The sequence below is a fragment of the Pelecanus crispus genome, chromosome 14 (assembly GCF_030463565.1).
Source record: "Pelecanus crispus isolate bPelCri1 chromosome 14, bPelCri1.pri, whole genome shotgun sequence".
NCBI classification, from domain to species: Eukaryota; Metazoa; Chordata; class Aves; order Pelecaniformes; family Pelecanidae; genus Pelecanus; species Pelecanus crispus.
In genome coordinates this window covers 4,255,240-4,274,220 of record NC_134656.1, presented here as the reverse complement: position 1 = coordinate 4,274,220, position 18,981 = coordinate 4,255,240, and the positions used below count along the sequence as shown (strand labels likewise).

The following is an 18,981-nucleotide window of genomic DNA, read 5'->3' as shown; positions in this document are numbered from 1 at the left end:
CGTACCATTGCGCCGGCTCCCCTCCCCGTGCACTGCGGAGAATCCGTGCACGGCAATAGCGGCCAGATAATAACAATATTATTAGAGCCTGGAACCGATATATTATAGACACATAAAAACACCCCCAGCATGTCGGTTGCCTTTGCTTCTGCTCGCCCAAGAGGCAAAGGGGAGGTCACCCAGCAAACTATCCAGAAGGTAAAAAAGCATGCTTTTATACAGACGGGTTTAGACATTGATTCCGTCCGTGCTCCTGCAGCTGAGGAAGGAGGCGGATTTCTAGGGCGATCAGGAAAACTAGTGAATGTGCGAGGGCTGCAGAGATGGACAGCTGGAGAGAGAGGTGGGGGAAGGAGGAGGAGGAGGAGGAGGAACAAAGCAAAGGTGTTCGGATCACTGCGAAGAGAGAGCCAGAGGAGGACTTGGGGAATAAAATTGGGATGGCACGGTATCTCTGCTGCTGGCGAAGGGGGGAAAAGCTGCCAGTAATACGTTGGGAAATTGCCATAAAATCTGCAGATATACGGTTCATTTCTGATGGTATGTCAGCTGCCGGCCCGAAGGAAAACCCACCTCAAGAATGAATTAAAATAAAATACTGAATTTGCAAGGGTTTTCTTTTGTATTTGGATGCAGAATTTTAATCTCTCTCAGAAGATAGAGGGAGCACCAATCACTGGTATTTTTCTTACACTATTATTTGCGGTGTGTTTATTGACGTTTAACCGACAAACAAAGGTTTTGAAAGATTTTCTCTGGAGAGGAGGTCTCCGCCTGGGTCTCCCGTGGAGGCCGCAGCAGAGGGTTCCTAGTTGGGAAGTTATTGTTTCCTATTCCGCAGGGTTGACGGCAGGGACTGTGCACACATGCCCGACACCCCTTCCTCCTGCGGAAGGTAACGGTCAGCGAGGAAGAGGCTGGAAATGTCAATAAAGAACATGCATGTTTTTACTTTGACCGCTATTTGTCATTTGTCCTTCCACCATGTTTTTTGCGTGTGCCCCACCGCACAGGTATTCCGTTTGCGTGGAGCTGTGTGGTGCGGGGGAGCGAGGTGCGCACGTCCTGCGTGGTCCGTTCGCAAACGGTGGCCAACGAAGACGTGCCATTGCTCGTACGGCCATTAACCGATCACCAGTGGGCTTTGCAGCCCAACCATTATCCGGTGCCAATCTATGACTTCCAGGGAAACAAAAAAAACCTCAGTGGAAGACTGTGACAGAGCAGAGGCTAAGGCAGAGCAAACTGCCGTCAGAGTCGGAAGAGATGACTTCAATCTCAGGAGGCTATTTGGGAACTAATCCCATTTTGTGTAGCTCTTGCAGCACCTGTAGTATTGTGAACCGATGAATTTTAAATGCTAAAATATTTCAGACTCGGCGGATAAGTTTTTCTTTAACCTCCAGATTGGTTGGGGTTAGGACAGAATGTCGTAATTCAGGTAGTCTGTACTTAAACCCACGACTGTATCCACAGACAAAGGGCAGCCAAAGTATCTTCAGTCTGATTTTCAAGCCCTTTCCTTTTTGCATATTCATAAACTTTATGGAAGCTTCCAAATGTTATTTCTTTACCGTTTCCCATCTCGGGTACATTTGCTGGCCTGTTACTTCAGGACTGCTCATCCATGGTGGGCTGTTGGCGGTGATTTTCTTTTTGACAGGCGGTGATGCTGAGGATGAGACTTGCAGGCACAGTAACAAGATGGGCTTTACAGTCGAGTGTAGACACGGGGCAGGGAGGGAAGGAGCAGGCGCTGGCCTAGGAGCTCAAAAAATCCTCATTGAAGTGAGCTTTTTAGAACACGTACCAATTTCATTGAAAACCAAGATTATTCTTTTTTTCATTTGTAATATATAAGCAGCTTATTTTTATAAACTAACTCGATTTTAATAGTCTTTCAAAGCTGTTATTATTCCAGTACCAACTCTTCCTAAAACACCTTTCACATGGAGGAAGTTAGGGCTTTTGACAAGACAGCAGTGATGGCGGTGCTGTAAAACAGTTCATCAAATAGAATTTGCAGGGCAGTAAACTTCAGTTTCTTCTGTGTAATGGAGATCAGAACTCGGTTCTTCTTTCCTAGTAAGTTAGGAAAAGAGCTATTCCCGATTCCTTTTTCAGTAAGCAAAATGTTTTGCAGCTAATTGTAGAAGCGTAGCCCTTTTCTGACGAGGATACCCGTAATGTTGCTTGGACTCTTGCTGTTGAATATGCATCTTAACTGAATGTGAAAATATTGTCAGCGATACCTGTTGTGGAAACAGGAAAGGACGGGTTTATATTCTTTGCTAATTCTAGATACAAAATTTCCACTGACACAGGTGAAAATTCTGTACGACAATGAGTACAGAGCACATAACAAAGAGCTGCACCGTGCAGCAGGCAGGAGTGTTTTCTCTTAAAATGCTGTGCTGTGTCCAGGTTGCCATGTGAGCATAGGCACGCATGCAGGAGGAACATGGATTCTTGACTGACACAGTTGTGACGTTCCCCGTCAGCATGGGGAGCAGCCTGCCGACCCGCCGTGGCCGGCCACCGCAGCGCCTCCGTTCCGCAGATCCTCGCTGACTTGAGCCACCGGCGATCACTGCGAGTTCCGGCAGCCGGAGCCTGTGATGGACAAGGGTGGCCGGCAAAGTTAAGACCAACCTGCAAATCACAAGCAAGAAGCAGGACAAGCTGAGTTCTCTAAGGGAGCGAACTGGCTAGATTGCAAGTGCATCAAAAAGACTCTCCTGCTCCTTTTCCTATAGTCTAGCTCTTTCTTTGCATCTGAATGGGTCAAGAATTTGTTCTGATCAGAACATATGCCTACACGGATTAATTCACATTCAACTCGTATGAAAACATGTTGTTCTTTTCTCAAGAGTTCTTCCACCCTGATGACACGGTGGTTCAAAGGCCCAATCTTGCAAGCACTTAATAGCAGCGGTACCTACAAACCGTATTATGTAGTGAGTTTTTGCCAGAGGCAAATCTAAATTTGTAAATACTGTTGTTATTTTTCCATCCATTCACCTGCAGAAAGCTTGCTGCATTGACAAGAAAGCCGGGGGAAAGAGACAAACTATTGTATTTGAACTTTTAAAACAAATCAAAGACTGTGACAGAGCAGAGGCTAAGGCAGAGCGAACTGCCGTGAGAGAGTTTAAGCTTTTAATTGTATTATAGGTTCGTTAAATAAAGGTCAGCGGTCATTTTGTCCAGCAGCTCTGATCTTCTTGGAACAAGTCAGTCGCTAGAATTGATTGAATGAAGCTAAGCTAGCAGCCACTGATACACATAAATTAACTGATATGTAATTACTATGTGTTTTCATTTTAAGTCCTCCCTGTATTAGAACTGAACTACCCCAAAGGACATATTGGGATGTAATTGTCTTAAATGTGGCTTCAGTAGATCCACTAATGCAAATTTTATACTTCATCGAGTTCAGTAGTCTGCACACGCTAGTCCTGTGCAGGAAAACTAGTAGGTTTAAATTGGTTGCAAGTATGTTTCTTGTTGGAAAGCAGGCATGTTAGTAAAATCTGAAGTTTTGGAAAGGGTTGGGTGATATTTTAGAATGAGGCAGAGGTATTTCATAGTGAAAGCATTTTCCTTCTTCAGCATAAAAATCTATCTGCCATTTAAGGAGGAAAAAAGGTAAGTCCATTAATTCTTCTGTGTTGGGTATTTCAACTAACTCCTTTAAAGATAACTGTTTGTAAATGAATGATTTGAAAAGCACGATCTTGTGGCTCAATAAAGTCACGCGTAGACGCTTTGTAATATCCCAAGGCAACAAAACTGCACAAACCACCACCCGCTGCCAAGAAGGGTGAATGTGGAGTATCACAAAAACACAGGACTTTAATGGCATTCTCATAGTAATGTGTTTTGGTCTTATGTCTTTTATGCAGATGCTAGATGAAAATCACCACTTAATACAATGTATTATGGATTATCAGAGCAAGGGGAAAACTGCAGAATGTACTCAGTGAGTATTGCGAGTTTTGGAGTATGTTAGAAATCTTTGGTGTACTTTTTCTCAAGAACAGCACTATGAACAGTTCTGTTCACTGATCGCTGAGGAAATAGCTGGACTATTTTTTTAGATTCACTTGTATTAAGAAATGTATATTGTTCTTGGAACTGAGGTTTTTTTCTGAAGTATTTGAGTATTTAGTATTTGCAATATTTTTAACAGCTCATGTATTCAAATAATTATAAACAATTATGGTTATTGGACCACTTGCTCTACGCAGATTCATTCAATACAAGTAGAATCAGGTACAAAGTTAATAACACATTTTCATCAGAAAGTAATTCAATGTTAAGGATCAGCCATGTGGTTATCCATGGCTAAAACAATGCATGTAGACGTAGCAGTTTGTATCACTGCTTACTATTCCTAATCTTGAAAGCAAAATACTTTTATAAACCTTAGCGGTTAAATCTCAGTCAGGAAGAATAGCCAGTCTGCCCCACAAAAGGTCAAGTTAGGGGGCCAAACCCAGAAAGCTGTGCTTTCAAAAAAATTGTCTGAAAAAGACACCTTTGCCGAAGAAGTCATATCGCCATTCTGGCTTCATTTTTTTCCACTTTTCCCACTTCCCAGCCATTTTCCCCTTATCAGAAGAAAACTCATGCTAAAAAAGCATTTTCTCTTGCCTTCTTGGAACCCCGCCTGCTTCCAAAAGTTTTGACTCTTCACTTTGCTCCATGGCACACCCAAAAGCTGCACAGCTTTGGGATGCCCTCCTGTTCTTTATTATGAGCTTTTCCAGTTCATTGAGAACTGTGAAGAAGCATCAATGGTTCAGGTGGTGCTTACTTGAGTAAACACTCCAGTTAGAGCACTCTTGAAAAAAAATCTTGTTCTCCTCAGCTTGCTGGCAGACCAAACAGGTTTTGGTTTTTGGAGTTCTGGAATTTCATTACTACTAGGACCCTTTGTTAAACAGAGGAAGAAAAAGTGGCTAATTGTTGGTGCAGCTGACTGGGTGTCAGTACTCAAAGACTGAGGTCCAGCTTCACAGTTCCCTCAAAGTGCTTTCAAAGGAGAGTGTATTTTGCCTCTCCCTTCCCCCAAGTTTACCCGTTTGTAAAAGAGGTGTTGAACACACTGATCCTTGATGAAAAGCATAGTCATTACTATTGCTATTTATTATGACAGATGAAAAGTGGGCTAATGTTATTTAACTAATCATTTGTAAATAGCAAAGAAAAAAAAAAAGAGAAATGTTTGGAATTTTCTGTATTGTTAACCCTTTCCAAATAAGCTTTACTCCTTATTCTGTAGATACCAACAAATCTTGCACAGAAACCTGGTTTACTTGGCAACAATAGCAGATTCTAACCAGAATATGCAGTCCTTGCTTCCTGCTGTAAGTACCAGTGCTACCATCAGATAAATTTACTATGCCAGAGGGAAATGTTCTTTGATTCTGTTACTGACCACTGTCAATAAACCATTTTTAGTATTTTTCCAGCTAAAATTTTTGAAGGTGTCAAGTAGAGCACTAAACAAATCAAAAGCTACTTTTACTGTGTTTAAAACACATTCTTTGGGACACTTGTGTTAATCTCTTGTCTCCATAGCTCAAGGTCTAAATGCTATAAATGGTGCAGTGGTACAGGTCTGAACAGGTTCCATTTGTTCCAGATTCGTTATTCTTTACCTGTTCTTACTGTATTCTTTATTCAGGAAAAAAATGCCACTATTTTATGTCAAAAATCTAATCCAGTATTTGGGCATTGGTTTGCCTTTAAACATTGTGTTATTCTTGATATATGGATTGGTTTTGGAGGTATCATACATAACACAAAACACAGCACAGCTTTATTCTTGCCAAAGGTCAATTTGTCAACGCACTTCTGTATCGGCTTTGGTCATGCATATCCCCTCGGCAGTCATGTTCTGACCAGCACAAAAGGAAATTCATGTAAGTACGGAAGAACGGGCACAGAAGCCAGACTCTATCATAAGCACAATTTTAAGATCTTCACTGTGCTGCCTGCCGGCTTCTCTGTGTCGTGCTGAACGTCATTCACACATAGTAGTCAAGCGAAGAAAGGTTTACGCAAGCAAGCCCAAAAAGTGAAGGAAGCACATATTTAGTCAAGGCAGATTTTAGTCATAGTGGGGCTAATTTGGGGGTTATTATTTTTCTAATTAAAACGTAACCAAAATTTTGCTTCTCCTCCTTGTTATTTGCAGCCACCAACGCAAAACATAAACTTGGGCCCAGGAGGAATGACTCAGAGCGCATCCAACCAATCTCTCCATTCACAGAGCAATCTCAGCGATGCAATTGGGACCGGCCTTCCTCCTTCCTCCCTCATGCAGAGTCAGATTAGCAATGGTGAGCTTCCGTCCCCTTTGTGCTGCTTTGCTGTTGCTTGGCAACAAAATCATTAATGCAGAATATACTTACAGAGCTGTAAAAGACCTCTCCTAACTCACCTTTCAGGCATATGGGGATTTCAGGCACATGCTGAAATCATCACAAAATGGCTACAGTCAGTAATGATGGTGGCCTCTGCAAGGACTCCAATCTGCTTAGTATTTCTATAGGGGAAATTAAAAACATTTTTTTAAAAAAATGCGTAATGAAAATCACCAAGTAAAGATGCATCCAAGTTTTTAGTAAGGAAAATTATATATTGTGGTATTTTTCTCTTGAAGGTGGTGGGGTTGGCCAGGGTAAAATGGAATTGCTTGCATGATTAACCGTACAACCAAGCCTTTAGATTGCAAAGACCTTCCAGGATGCATGCCTTCTTAAAAATAAGTCTGTGTTGCATCAGTCTTTGTCCCCTACAGAAGCTTGCAGAGATTGTACCACATAGCCAAAGACTTTCCACAGACATTTCAGATGAATAAGATAATGTACTTTGTCTATTTGGTTTTGTTTGTGCAACTAAAACCAATCGAAAGACAAATTTTTTTTTTTTTTTACTCTGTGCATTTTATAGTATGAATAATCTGTTTATTTATTTTGTAGTTCATAGTTATTTCGTGAGTTATTGTTTCTGTGGGTCTTTCCCAGAGTGACAGAGAGACAGTTTCTATAAATAGAAGTATCTGATTGTAAAATCAGAGGCCTTGGCAGGGGGACTCAAGCGCAGATGCAAGCCACGAAATTACTTCTGACTTTTTAAAAATCCATTTGTGGTCAAGCTGATAGTACCTTTTAAACTAATGGATGAGGTACCTACTTTAAACAGTTACAGCTTATAAAGTTGAACTTATTAAATTTACCTCGGTCTTCTTTTTTGAAAGATTTATTACCTAGTATAAATGTTATAATGTAAGTCAGTGTTGCTAAAATTCTACATTTTCAGTGTTACTGTTGCGGGTTTTTCTTATTTGCCTCCACACTCTAGCTCTTTACAGTAATTTAGTGCTGACTGAAAGAACCAGGCTGGCAGTCCTGAAGACTCCAGTCATCCGCAGAACAGGAGCAGCCGGGACAGCTTACCTCATGTTGCCCCAACCCCGTACTAAAGCCCAGCCTGAGCTGTGGGGGTCTCGGGGTAGAATCATAGATGACCTTAAAGGTCTTTTCCAACCTAAATGATTCTATGATTCTATGATCATCCAGTCCAACCATTAACCTACACTACCAAGTCCACACTAAACCAGTCAAGGGTAGACTAGACTAAACCATGTCCCAAAGTGCCCCTTCTGCCCGTTTTTTGAACGCTTCCAGGGATGGGGACTCCACCACCTCTCTGGGCAGTCTGTTCCAATGCTTGACTGCCCTTTCCGTGAAGAAATTTCTCCTAATTTCCAGCCTAAACTTCCCCTGGCGCAGCTTGAGCCAATTTCCTCTCGTCCTATCGCTAACTACTTGGGAGGAGAGCCCAACACCCACCTCACTACACCCTCCTGTCAGGTAGTTCACTCTCTGCCCAGCCACTGAGACTCTGTCACCTGCGTAGTGCCAGGTATTTTCTCATGAAAATATCAGTCTACTGGAGACCAGACGGAGGACATAGCTACACTTCGAAATGAAGGTGTGACTGAGAATGCAGTAGCTCGCCTCTTCCGAGTGGCCTAGGTAACAGCAGCCGTGATGGCATCTGCTCTGCTGCTCGTGCCTGCTGTGAGAGCAGGACCCTCGCACCCTTGGGCTAGGGGACACTCCCCTTGGTTGCCAGCCTCTACTGCTGCTGTCGCTGGGCCAGCTAGAATCAAGTTAGCACAGTGATGCTGTGTGACACAGCAGTCTTCATGTGCAGATAGACTTTGAGACTGAGAAATTATTTCACATTGGGCAACGATTGTTGGACAGCCTTTTTTTTTTTTAAATTAGGAACTCATATGCACAAACAATTCAAGTATATGGGCTCTAGTACTTGTGAAAATTTCTCATCTAATGGCAAGAGATGACAAGTCTGTAATGAATAGGTCCAGCATTGTAAAAGAGGGAAGAACAGGGAAGAAGACATAGAAGCTACTACACATTAGTCTTTATTGTCCTCAGTCAGGACTTTACAGGAATCACCTCTGCAGGACAGTAACTAGGTAATTCCCTGCATACATGATAACTCTCCATAGTGGCATCTAGGTCAATTGTAATGATAATTCTGTTCATGGGGACAAGTGAAAAAACAACCCACTGAGATTTCCAGTAATCCACCATTCACAACTCAGTGATTCTTCATGCCACAGCCCTGCAGGCAAACCCATTAGATTCAGTAAACCAACCAGTGAAACTCAGCTGCCTCCGGACAGAATGGGGCCCAACTGAGAATTCTAACTGTTCAGAAGTCATGAATGAGGCCTTTCGACAAAGAACCCAACTGCCTTAGATTCATGAAAGTATGAAGATGTTCAATGCTTTGTATTTATCTTATTGTTTTAGTGCTTTTATTTAAACCCTTTTGGTCATGCTTTCATACTTTCCCTTACAATCACAAATTAGCCAAACCTTTTTTTTTTTTTTAAACTTTAAAGAAGGCCAGGATTCTCTAAGTTTTCCTATGCAAATATGGCAAGGTTTACCAACACTTGCTTTGCTCCATCTCTGACTCAAAGCAACTGCTAGCTCCACTCAAACACCATGTGCTCTTGTGTTGCACAAGTGGAAGTATCAGCTTTACAAGACATACAAAATTGTAGCAAAACACAGGGCTAGATCTCTGTGGCAGTCTATTGACCTGGCTCCACTGATTTCAGTAGAGCTGGCTCTATCTCATGTTGAAAATGCTGCTTGCATCTCTCCATCAGAGGAAAATATAATAATCTACAGCAAATTTTCTCATTTTGATGTCTATAAAAACCATTAAGAGTAATTAACGAGGTTTGTACTAAGAGAATTAGATACATTTTTCAGAGGCTGTAGATAGACTTAATAACTGTGAATTAAAATATCGTTATCTAAACGTTACAGCATAATTCTGTCTCTTCTAGGGATTCTGCATGTCTTCCATTCTACCTAAATTAATTTAGATCGACAACAATACAGCTGAATTTAGATAGACAATGATACACACTATCATAATTTAGATAGTGACAATACACAATGAAAACAACTTTCCAAAACTCATTCATAAAAGCATTTACAGCAACAAACAACAAAAAATAAGGACCAGGTTCTCCCCAGTTTTAGTTACCCAACAGCAACAGAATTTTAACAAATAAGCGTACTGCCAGGTAAGCAGGATGATGCTCTCAAACCCAAGATGTAATTGGAGCAGTCTGATAGTTACCTACGGTGATGTTGGGAAGGGAGCACCGTAACAACAGGGATGATGATGGTGACTTGGAGAATTAATCTTCCGAGAGTCTGAGGTACTTTCAGTCAAACTTCAGGAAAGGGAGAGACAGGGTTGTCCTCGGAGGAGAGGGTCCCTTGGTAGCTCCTGAGCCCCAGCTAAGAGGGTCACCTGGTTCTAGAGGAGCCGAATGGATGCAGCGATGCACAAAGTGTTTCTCAGCCACTACTGTGCCTTCCCATTGCCACCATCTGTGTGAAGGGGGAAGAGGAGTCAACAGCAGGACAGGAGGGAGGAAAGGACAAATTTCAGAAGGCTGGGATGTTTCCAGAGTCCGTGCGTTTTCTGAAGTATCTGAAATTACTGGCATTTGTTAATTCTGCTGCCTGCGAGGAACTGGTCGGTAGGGCATTGCTTCTGGTTTTGTTCCTCCTGTCTGCAATTCGGTACAGCCTGGATTTGGCCACCAGGAAGAGAAGGATCACTCTAACTGTGCAGCAGGCAGTTTTAATTTGTCTGTAGATAACAGGGAATTTTAATAATGAGGATTTGTTTTGTTTTGCTTTGCCTTATCATCAGGTATTTTAGAAGGGCCGTGAGGGCTTTAATGCTCACTGTACGTTGCCAATAATAGCACAGATTTTCTTGTTGCTCTCTCTAATTTTTCTAGGTCCTAATCACGTGTCTATGCAGCAGTCAGGCCAGAACACTATGCCCACGACCTCTCTGAGTATGACTGTCAGCAGTCACGGAACTGGGCCGGGTTATAGCCATACAGTGCCTGCATCTCAGAATGTGCCAATGCAAGGCCAGGGGTCAATAGGCAATTATGTCTCTCGAACAAACATCAACATGCAGTCTAATCCAGGTAAACTCCCTCTTCCTCCTTCTGGGCCAACTTGACTTTTCAGTGACCTCAGAGGTTTACCACACATGAATTTGTTCTGTAAATATTTTCTGTAGAGAGGAACAAACATACAAGAGGAAAAGATAGCTTTAAGACATCTCTGAATTTCAAGGTGTCAGGCACCAGTGTAAGTCAGAACAGTTTTAGACTGGCTTTAAATTACACCGACTTCCTATGGTTAGCAGTGAGTCGGGGAAAAGAGCGTTAGCTAAAAGCGAGCAGCACTGTGATAGCCCCGGCAGCAAATCCCACAGCCGTGGGAGGGATCTGAGAAGCACCTTTATCCTAGCTGAAAGAGCCTGCCAAAGAGTATTACACATTTACTGTTTGTACACGACTACCCCGGTTTTGTTATTTCATTGATACTTCACTCTGCTTGCAGGGCATAGAGAGACTAGCAGACAACTCAGAATTAATCTCTCAATTTGTAAAAATGTTTGCTACTGAGTATTGAATGGGCTGTCCAATGCTTAAGAGTTCTTTCTGACAATATGAAATGTAGGAATCAAGTAAATCCTAGAATGTCAGTTTATTTAAACTGTATATAATCATCAGGTATATAATAAGATGGAAGTAGAAGAAAGAGTTGATTAGAAAAGAAATGCAGCAATGAATTAGTCAGGAGGTAGAGAGGAACAAATATCAGTTCTTATTTCTTTAATCCTACTGTAATAATGATGACATTCTTTTAAATAAACTAACAATAATCGAGGCTAGATGTATTTTTAAATATCTGACTGAAGCGAATGGCAAGAACTGACCATATAATAACATCCTTTCTGGATCACAGTGCAGAAGAGTTAAATACATGTAGTGGGAAAACATCTCCCCCTGTGGAAAATTCACAGAATTATCAGGATGCATGTTAGTTGAAGGTTTTAACTTGCTTCCAAAGAGACAAGGGAGAGAACTGTCACATCCTTTTAGAAAACGGTATTTGCCATGTACATTGTAGTCTCCATGATGCACCAGCAAGCAGCAACGTCACATTACAACTCAGCGCAAGGAGGGAGCCAGCACTACCAGGGGCAGTCCTCCATTGCCATGATGAGTCAGAGCAACCAAGGCAACAGCATGATGGGTCAGCGACCAATGGGCCCTTACAGAGCTTCACAGCAAGGTAGGAGCTGTTGTTAGATTATTGATATAATTATTGTTAGATTGATGATATTCAGTCCGTCCTGTGGGGTAGGTAAGTCAACAAAATTTCCGAGTCACATTTATGAACAGGGAATCCCATCCGGGAACACAGGAAATCTCGAACGGTGGAAGTATCATGACAATCAGGTGAACTTTAATCTATTTTCAAGATTTATCTATTTAATTATTTCAGGTGTTTAGAAAAATAATTCTGTCTAAAAGGGATCGTGTATCTCTAAAGAAAGGATGAACAATTTCATATACAGCTCACTCAAGCCACTGGGAGTCTTTTCGGTTCTTTCAAATGGTATTGGATCAGCCGTAACATGGCACAGTTAACAAGGAACACATTTCTGCAAAGAAGATATAGTTTGCCAGCAATTAGTACAAAAAATTAGGCCAAGGAAAGGAAAACACCAGAGGATAACTACCATGCTCTAAGACCTCTCTGGAAAAAGTTCTAAGAGGTAATAAAGCTGCTAGACTGATTCTAACATAAACTGAATTTTGCTAAGAAACAAATAATACGTTAATTAAAATATATTTAATTCTGACTGTGTTCTTGAGCATGGAATACATTCCTGTGCTTTCTAATAACTCAGATTAGTAGATGAAATGTAGCCATTACTTTCGGTATTGCCACAGAAGTGAGCGGCTTTAGGACATGTTAGTGACAGTTGCATAATTTCAATTTCAACCAGCTTCTCCTGAGAGTACATATTTATTTCCTTTTTCTAGTGAGCAAAACGTCTTTGGAACTGCTCTCAACATACATAGCTTGTTTACTTATCCAGATGTAAACACTGTTTTCTTAATAATAAATTAGATAAGAAAAGCCCATCCTTTAGGAGTCCATGGGCTCAGTTTGCTCTCTCTTGCCTTTGTCTTGCAGGTTCCTCGCAGCAGTACATGGGTCAGGAAGAATATTACAGTGAACAGTACAGTCATGGACAAGGCTCATCAGAACCTATGAATCAGCAATATTATCCAGATGGTAATTCCTTTGAGCTGTAGTCACTGTAATACTGCTAAAGTTTAGACTGGCATGACTGCCACATCCAAGAACATGGCAAACCCATTACAATTCATTTCCAATTTAAATGCTAGAAAATTCTAATCCCAGGGCACGGGAGCCTGGTACACAAACATACGCATCAGTGCACCCTGCTATCCAAACTGCTTCAAAAAGAGCACAAAGCCAAGTTTGGATTAGTAAATGCAAGAGATTTATCCATAGGTGTGACTTTCCCTGCCATGTATTTGACCTCCTATCTATGTGGTCTGTATTTCCTCTTAGACTCATCTTTGTGCATAAGCAGCTTCATAACATATCATTCAATGATATATCTATACCTGATATATCTATATAACAATGTATCTGATAAATCTTTGCAATTCCTTGTAGGACATGGTGATTATGCCTATCAGCAGTCATCCTATACTGAGCAGAGCTATGACAGGTCATTTGACGACTCTACACAACACTATTATGAAGGAGGTAGGAAAATATATTGGCAATCTTTGTAAACCAAAGCTCTAGTCCCCTAAAATACCAATTAAATACTTATGAAAATGTAAAACATGACTTGCAATTTCTGCATCACTAACTGCTACTTAGCTATTACTTAAGGAGTGTCCAGAAAATAGAGTTCAGCTATGTATAGTATTTTTTATCCCAAGACTATATCAGACCATATATACAGTAACCGTACTGTGAGGCAGTCATGCTGTGCAGCCTTGTGGGATCTCTAACAACTTGTGCGTAGCCTCACATTCATTAGAAAAATGACCCTCGGTTGTAGCTGAGGCAGGTGGAAGTAAAACTATGGATATTGAACTTTTTTTGCAGTAAGAGAAAAAGACTTACAGGATATCAGTACCCTCCACTCTTACAAAACTGTTTAACAAACATTTTAGATAACGCAAATAAAACCGGCTGTATTAAAGTAAAAGGTTATGCTGACAAAGGTAAACTAACGTGCTTGCAGTTAGAAATGGAGTTCAGAGCTGGAAAAAAATGGCAACCATGATGGAAATTCTTCTAAAGTAAGAAAGCCTACTGGTTAATTCCAGGACCAACTTTTTTTAATCTTACTTAAGTCACTTTACAAATTGTGAAAAACAATGGGTTAAATGAAACTAATCTTTGAAAATCACCAGTACTATGAGTCTGCAATTCTACCATTAATAAACTCTCAACAGTAGTATGTCAGTAAATTCAGTGATACTATTAAGATATCTGAACACTAAATTAACTGCAAAATATTAACTTAATTATGATACAGCAAGGTGGCATTTAGGAAAAGCAATGTTGTCTGTATAGTCTCTGTTCATTTTGATGTTTCAGGATACTGCAAATGGAATTTCCATCATATTTATTTCAGAAAATATCAGTAACAACTAGATAAGTTGTCTTTCTGGGATATAAGAATAAACATCATTATCTGGAAGAAAATACAGTGGGAGGGCTTCTTGAGAAACTGGCTATTTACCCTGGCACCCTTATCTTTGTGATTCCGTGTTTTTCTTCTGAAACACTTCTGGGGAAAAAAAAAAACCCTTTGGGGAACAGGTTGCTTGCTTGTTTGTTTGTTTAGTGATGTGTATAAATAAGCAACTCTCTCCTGTTCAAAAGAACTAAAAATCACTGAAGAAATAAACATCCTGATTGACAAAATGCAGTCATCTATATCTGAAAAGAGTACTTGTCTATGAGTTCCAGACCAAGGCTCCTTACGCCTTTGCTTTCCTTATGATCCACAGGTACAGTGAAATACCTGCCTCATCTATAACCAAACTATTTAAATTTTTCCCTCTTTAGGAAATTCTCAGTACAGTCAGCAGCAGGCAGGATACCAACAGGGAGCTGCACAACAGCAAACATATTCCCAGCAGCAATACCCAAATCAACAAAGTTACCCAGGACAACAGCAAGGATACGGTAAGAAAACTGTCACTGTCGGGTCAAGTGTTCACAATACTACATCGTGATGCTTCCATTCCTAGGCTAAAATATGCTGTAAACTATTGCCTTGATTAATCTCGGACATCCACATACCAAAACTAGCCAGAGAGCCTAGCATGTAAAGGGATTCTGGGCAGTAACATACATTAGTACAGCACTGCATTCCATACTGTTATTTTAGCATCCTGAATGCCTCTCTCTTTATTTGAAAGAAAATGAGAGAGTTAGAAAGTACACTTTTGCCTCATGTTGACTGCCTGCTAAGTGTTGGCAGGAGGTGACTGCCTGGATTCTCAGGCCTCCTACACATCTGATAGTTCTGTGACTGACATGAAAAAATAACATCAACAGTCCAGAGAATCCCTCCTCCCTCCCTTAGATTTCTTGCACTATCATAGAGGTTTTATTCCTTGGTGAGGGACTGAGGCGAAAGGAAAAAAGTGGAAGTGCTTTGAACATGAAGCTAACACTGGTGCAGGGCTTTCGAACCCTTCAGGTCACCGGTGGCAGATCTCCCCGCTGCCATCAAGAGAATCTGAGTTTGACAGCTGTCTTTGAGTTTTCTGACTGATTGGAGGCATCTTGTATGTATCCTTGGCCTTTGGGAGAAAGAAACCATTTCAGGTTATTTGGTACAAAAACAGAGGCCGGAGAGATTTGAATAATCTAAATACTAGCTTCAAGGCAAGGGATTTCTGGTGCATCTCCCAAGTGTGATGGTACTTGACCATGAACTGGCAATGCGAACCAAACTTGATAAACTGATGTTGATATAAGCAGCAAATCCATTTTAGAAATGGAAGATCTCATCAAATAGAACCAATATGCCTAAAAAGTTAATTAAATTATTAACACCTGACTCACTCTGCAGTGCCAGTAGATAGTTTGAACTACTCAAACCAGACCTATTCTGTGAAATTGAACCCAAAATTCAGCTTATGATGTTAAAATCTGGCCGCCTCTTTTCAAACGTTCTCCTTCATAAAAATCCACCAATAATGCTAAAAAGTAAGTGCAGATAGCAGTCTATACACAGAATATACAGTCCCAAATAAAAGGAAATCAATATTCCCATGCAGTTGTGTGTCTGATCTACACATTTTTTAAAATTATCTCTGTATGCAAGAGATTTCTTAGGTTCTGCCTGGTCAGCAGTGCTTATGGTGGCACAGCCAGATTAAGTAGGAAGTTAAATGTGCAATTATTACTAAAATAAAGGCCAGATAGCTTGCATATAGGTAATAACTGAGCTGTGCCAATACAGATTTCAGATCACTTAAAAGTATATCACATTTTCTGAGCGACGTTTAAAACCTGAAGTTTACCCTGCTGCAGCTAGATCATGATTAGCATTAATACTTCCTAGTGTAAAGCTAGCCAGGAGGTCTAGGCAAAATTTACTCACAGCTCATAGTCGCAGAGCTTACTTTGTTACTGTCATGTTTTACATGATGTTAACCGTAAGAACTCAAAGTAGCAAATGAAGCCTTGGTAATAGATTCCACTGTCTTCTCAGGTCCTGCACAAGGAGCTTCTTCACAGTATTCCAGCTACCAACAGGGACAGGGGCAGCAATATGGGAGTTACAGAGCTTCTCAGACAGGCCCATCCGCTCAGCAACAGAGGCCTTACGGCTACGAGCAGGTAAACAATCTAAATTTCTGCTGTGAAAAGGCAGATTTAGCTGTTAGCTCCGCATATACATCTATCTGATAATCTGGTGCAGGCGTATTGGTGAGACTTCAGTGGGTCTTTCAAGATTCATAGGCCAAAAAAAATTGTCTCACTCACTGCTTGGCAACCTCTGATATAATATTTTCCAACATTTTTATTTCTCTTTTTTATAGGGACAATATGGAAATTACCAGCAATAAAAGAATACGATCCTGTGTCAGATTCATTTCAATAGTATCTCCATCTTTTGAACTGGATGTACAGGCAGTTTTGATTAATTGTAATATGTTGGTTACCCCTTAGCACAAAGCAGCGTCTGTATGTGAACAGTGTTCATTTCATGCTGGATATGAAGCAGTGCACTACTGGTAACAAGACAATGCTTTAATGGTTTGATATTTGGTGCTGTGTATAGTACTGTATGTTGATACAATGCAGAAGTTTTTCATTTACCCCCCCCCCCCCCCCCCCCGCCCCATTCTTGATGTTTCCAAATAGCTTTAGGATCGTTTGATCACAGTTGTGCCCCGTTCTGGAAAACAGCCAGGTTATTCTGCAGGCTGGCTCAGTACAAAGCCATGCAGTCATATCTCAGTCCAGGGAGGTTCCTCTGGTAGGTTATTGATCTTTTTTTAACTGAATGCATTGAAGATTACCTGCCAGCCTGTGAAATCCACGGCTCTTAACTTTACTTCTTAAGAATAAGGGGATGGATATATTCCTTATGTGAAGACAGTTCTGTGCTATATGATAAAAATAACTGCAACTTCTGCAATACCTACCAGGGCTGACTACCCAAGTCTTACAATTCAATAATCTGCATCAGTCCCCGTTTCAGTTCTAAAAGGTACAGAAAGAGGTTCAAAACCTATATTCAAGGAAATGTTAATCACTAGAGGCACCTTTTCTATATCCGTGTAAACTAAGGTATTTCTATTGTGGAAAGAAAAATAGAAGGAAGCTCTGAGATCTGCAGTGTCAGCCTACTAGACATCAATATTGCTTCATATTGTGCTTAGCTGAGAAAAACATCTGGCAAAACTCCAGTCTTAAATATGCTACTCCAAATTTTGTAACTTGCATATACATTTTCATGCCAAGTTTCGCAAGCAGGTGGCTGGCATCCTTCTTTATTTCTATTTCTTCCATTGCCCTTGCTCAGATTTTCCAGCAAGCATTATAACCATAAATATTGTCAAATCTTTTGCTCGACTGTTCTTACAGCTCATCATCACTTTTATTTTTCTCTTGTATCTTGACAGAAATAGTTCAGAAGAAAAAAAAATCCATCTTTATTGCAGATAAGGAACTAAATTCAGCTTTAATTGTGAAACTATTATGCATATAGAGAGGGGAACTATTAATGGGGTCAACCAGTGAGAGAATACCTATAGAGGGAGAATTTAGAAATAAAAACTAGTGGTACGTGAAAGCCAGTATAAACAATGTAAGTCACTTCTATTCAGTTTTCTATGTTCTTATAAAGTGTTGGAAAAAAGCACTTATAAAGTGCTTATACAAGTGCTGAACAAAATACCGTGTCCAAACTTCTCTGAGGCAAAAGGCTAGGATGACTACACTCCATGAGCATTTTTTAATGAGATTAATTGCAAATTTACAATATAGAGTAAATACACCCTCTGTAGGATTTTCTCCTTTTCTTTGTCTGAACTGGTGTATTTATGGGATTTCAAGTTCTAGTACTTTATATTTTGAAAACCCAAGACCACAAGGAAAATAAAAGATCTCTCAATTTTTTTTTTGTCTACAGAGGAAAGTCTTTAACTGGACAGCTAAAGAGCTTACTATTAAATGTTGTCCAAGCACTGCCCTTGCTACATTAATAATTTTAATTACTGATAAAATAGAAGACATTGTTTTAGTCAGTCCTCATTTCTCTCATCTTTCCTGCTGGTGTTTTCATACAAATAAGTACTCTCAAATAGCAAGGAACAGAAAAGAAGTAAGATTGTTTTCTTCACAATATATTAATATTACAGGTAGCCAAAAGAATGCAATATTGCTTTTTGCCAGTGTGGAAGTATGCCTTTTATGTGGTTTTTGAAAGTGCTGAAATACTTCTGAGAGAATATGAACAACACTTAAAATGATACAGCAACATTACATCCATCTGAAATGTCTTACATTAAGAATTTCTTGAATGTTGTGTATATAATGTATTTGAAAGAGCACTTTGGAAATAGTTTGTACATTTATTTCCTAATTTATACATGATTTCTGGTGTTAATATTTCTAACTGTTAATAACAAAATGTTTATTTAATGTGTTGTCCATTTTTATGTATCAATGTGGAAACAAAGTGATGCCAGCATTTTGACTTCTTCCATTAATTGTATCATTTTCTGTTTTGTAATACAGAATGCTTGAAAATCGTTTAGGTTAAAAATTATCTGAAAATGAAGGTGGTGGTACTTTTCTTACGACACAGACTTTTGAATCGACACAACAGATAAAGGCATTCTTTTGAGCTGCCCCTTCTCCCCTACTCCGATGCACTTCACAGAGAATTATGCGTGACGAAAGCTTGTCCCAGCTTTGCAATTATTTGCTGTGCAGACACCAA

The 18,981-nt window shown here is 40.2% G+C and overlaps 1 protein-coding gene across 1 annotated transcript; it reads left to right on the top strand.

Annotated features, from left to right (window-relative positions):
• The first annotated feature begins 129 nt into the window (after positions 1–129).
• On the top strand, positions 130–16,597 carry SS18L1 (SS18L1 subunit of BAF chromatin remodeling complex). The gene is made up of 11 exons (XM_009480586.2): positions 130–198; positions 3,906–3,982; positions 5,288–5,372; positions 6,206–6,350; positions 10,382–10,579; positions 11,574–11,738; positions 12,651–12,752; positions 13,164–13,256; positions 14,580–14,699; positions 16,240–16,367; positions 16,571–16,597. Exons 1-11 carry the CDS (start codon positions 130–132, stop codon positions 16,595–16,597), a joined length of 1,209 nt encoding a protein of 402 aa, XP_009478861.1.
• The last annotated feature ends 2,384 nt before the right edge of the window (positions 16,598–18,981 follow it).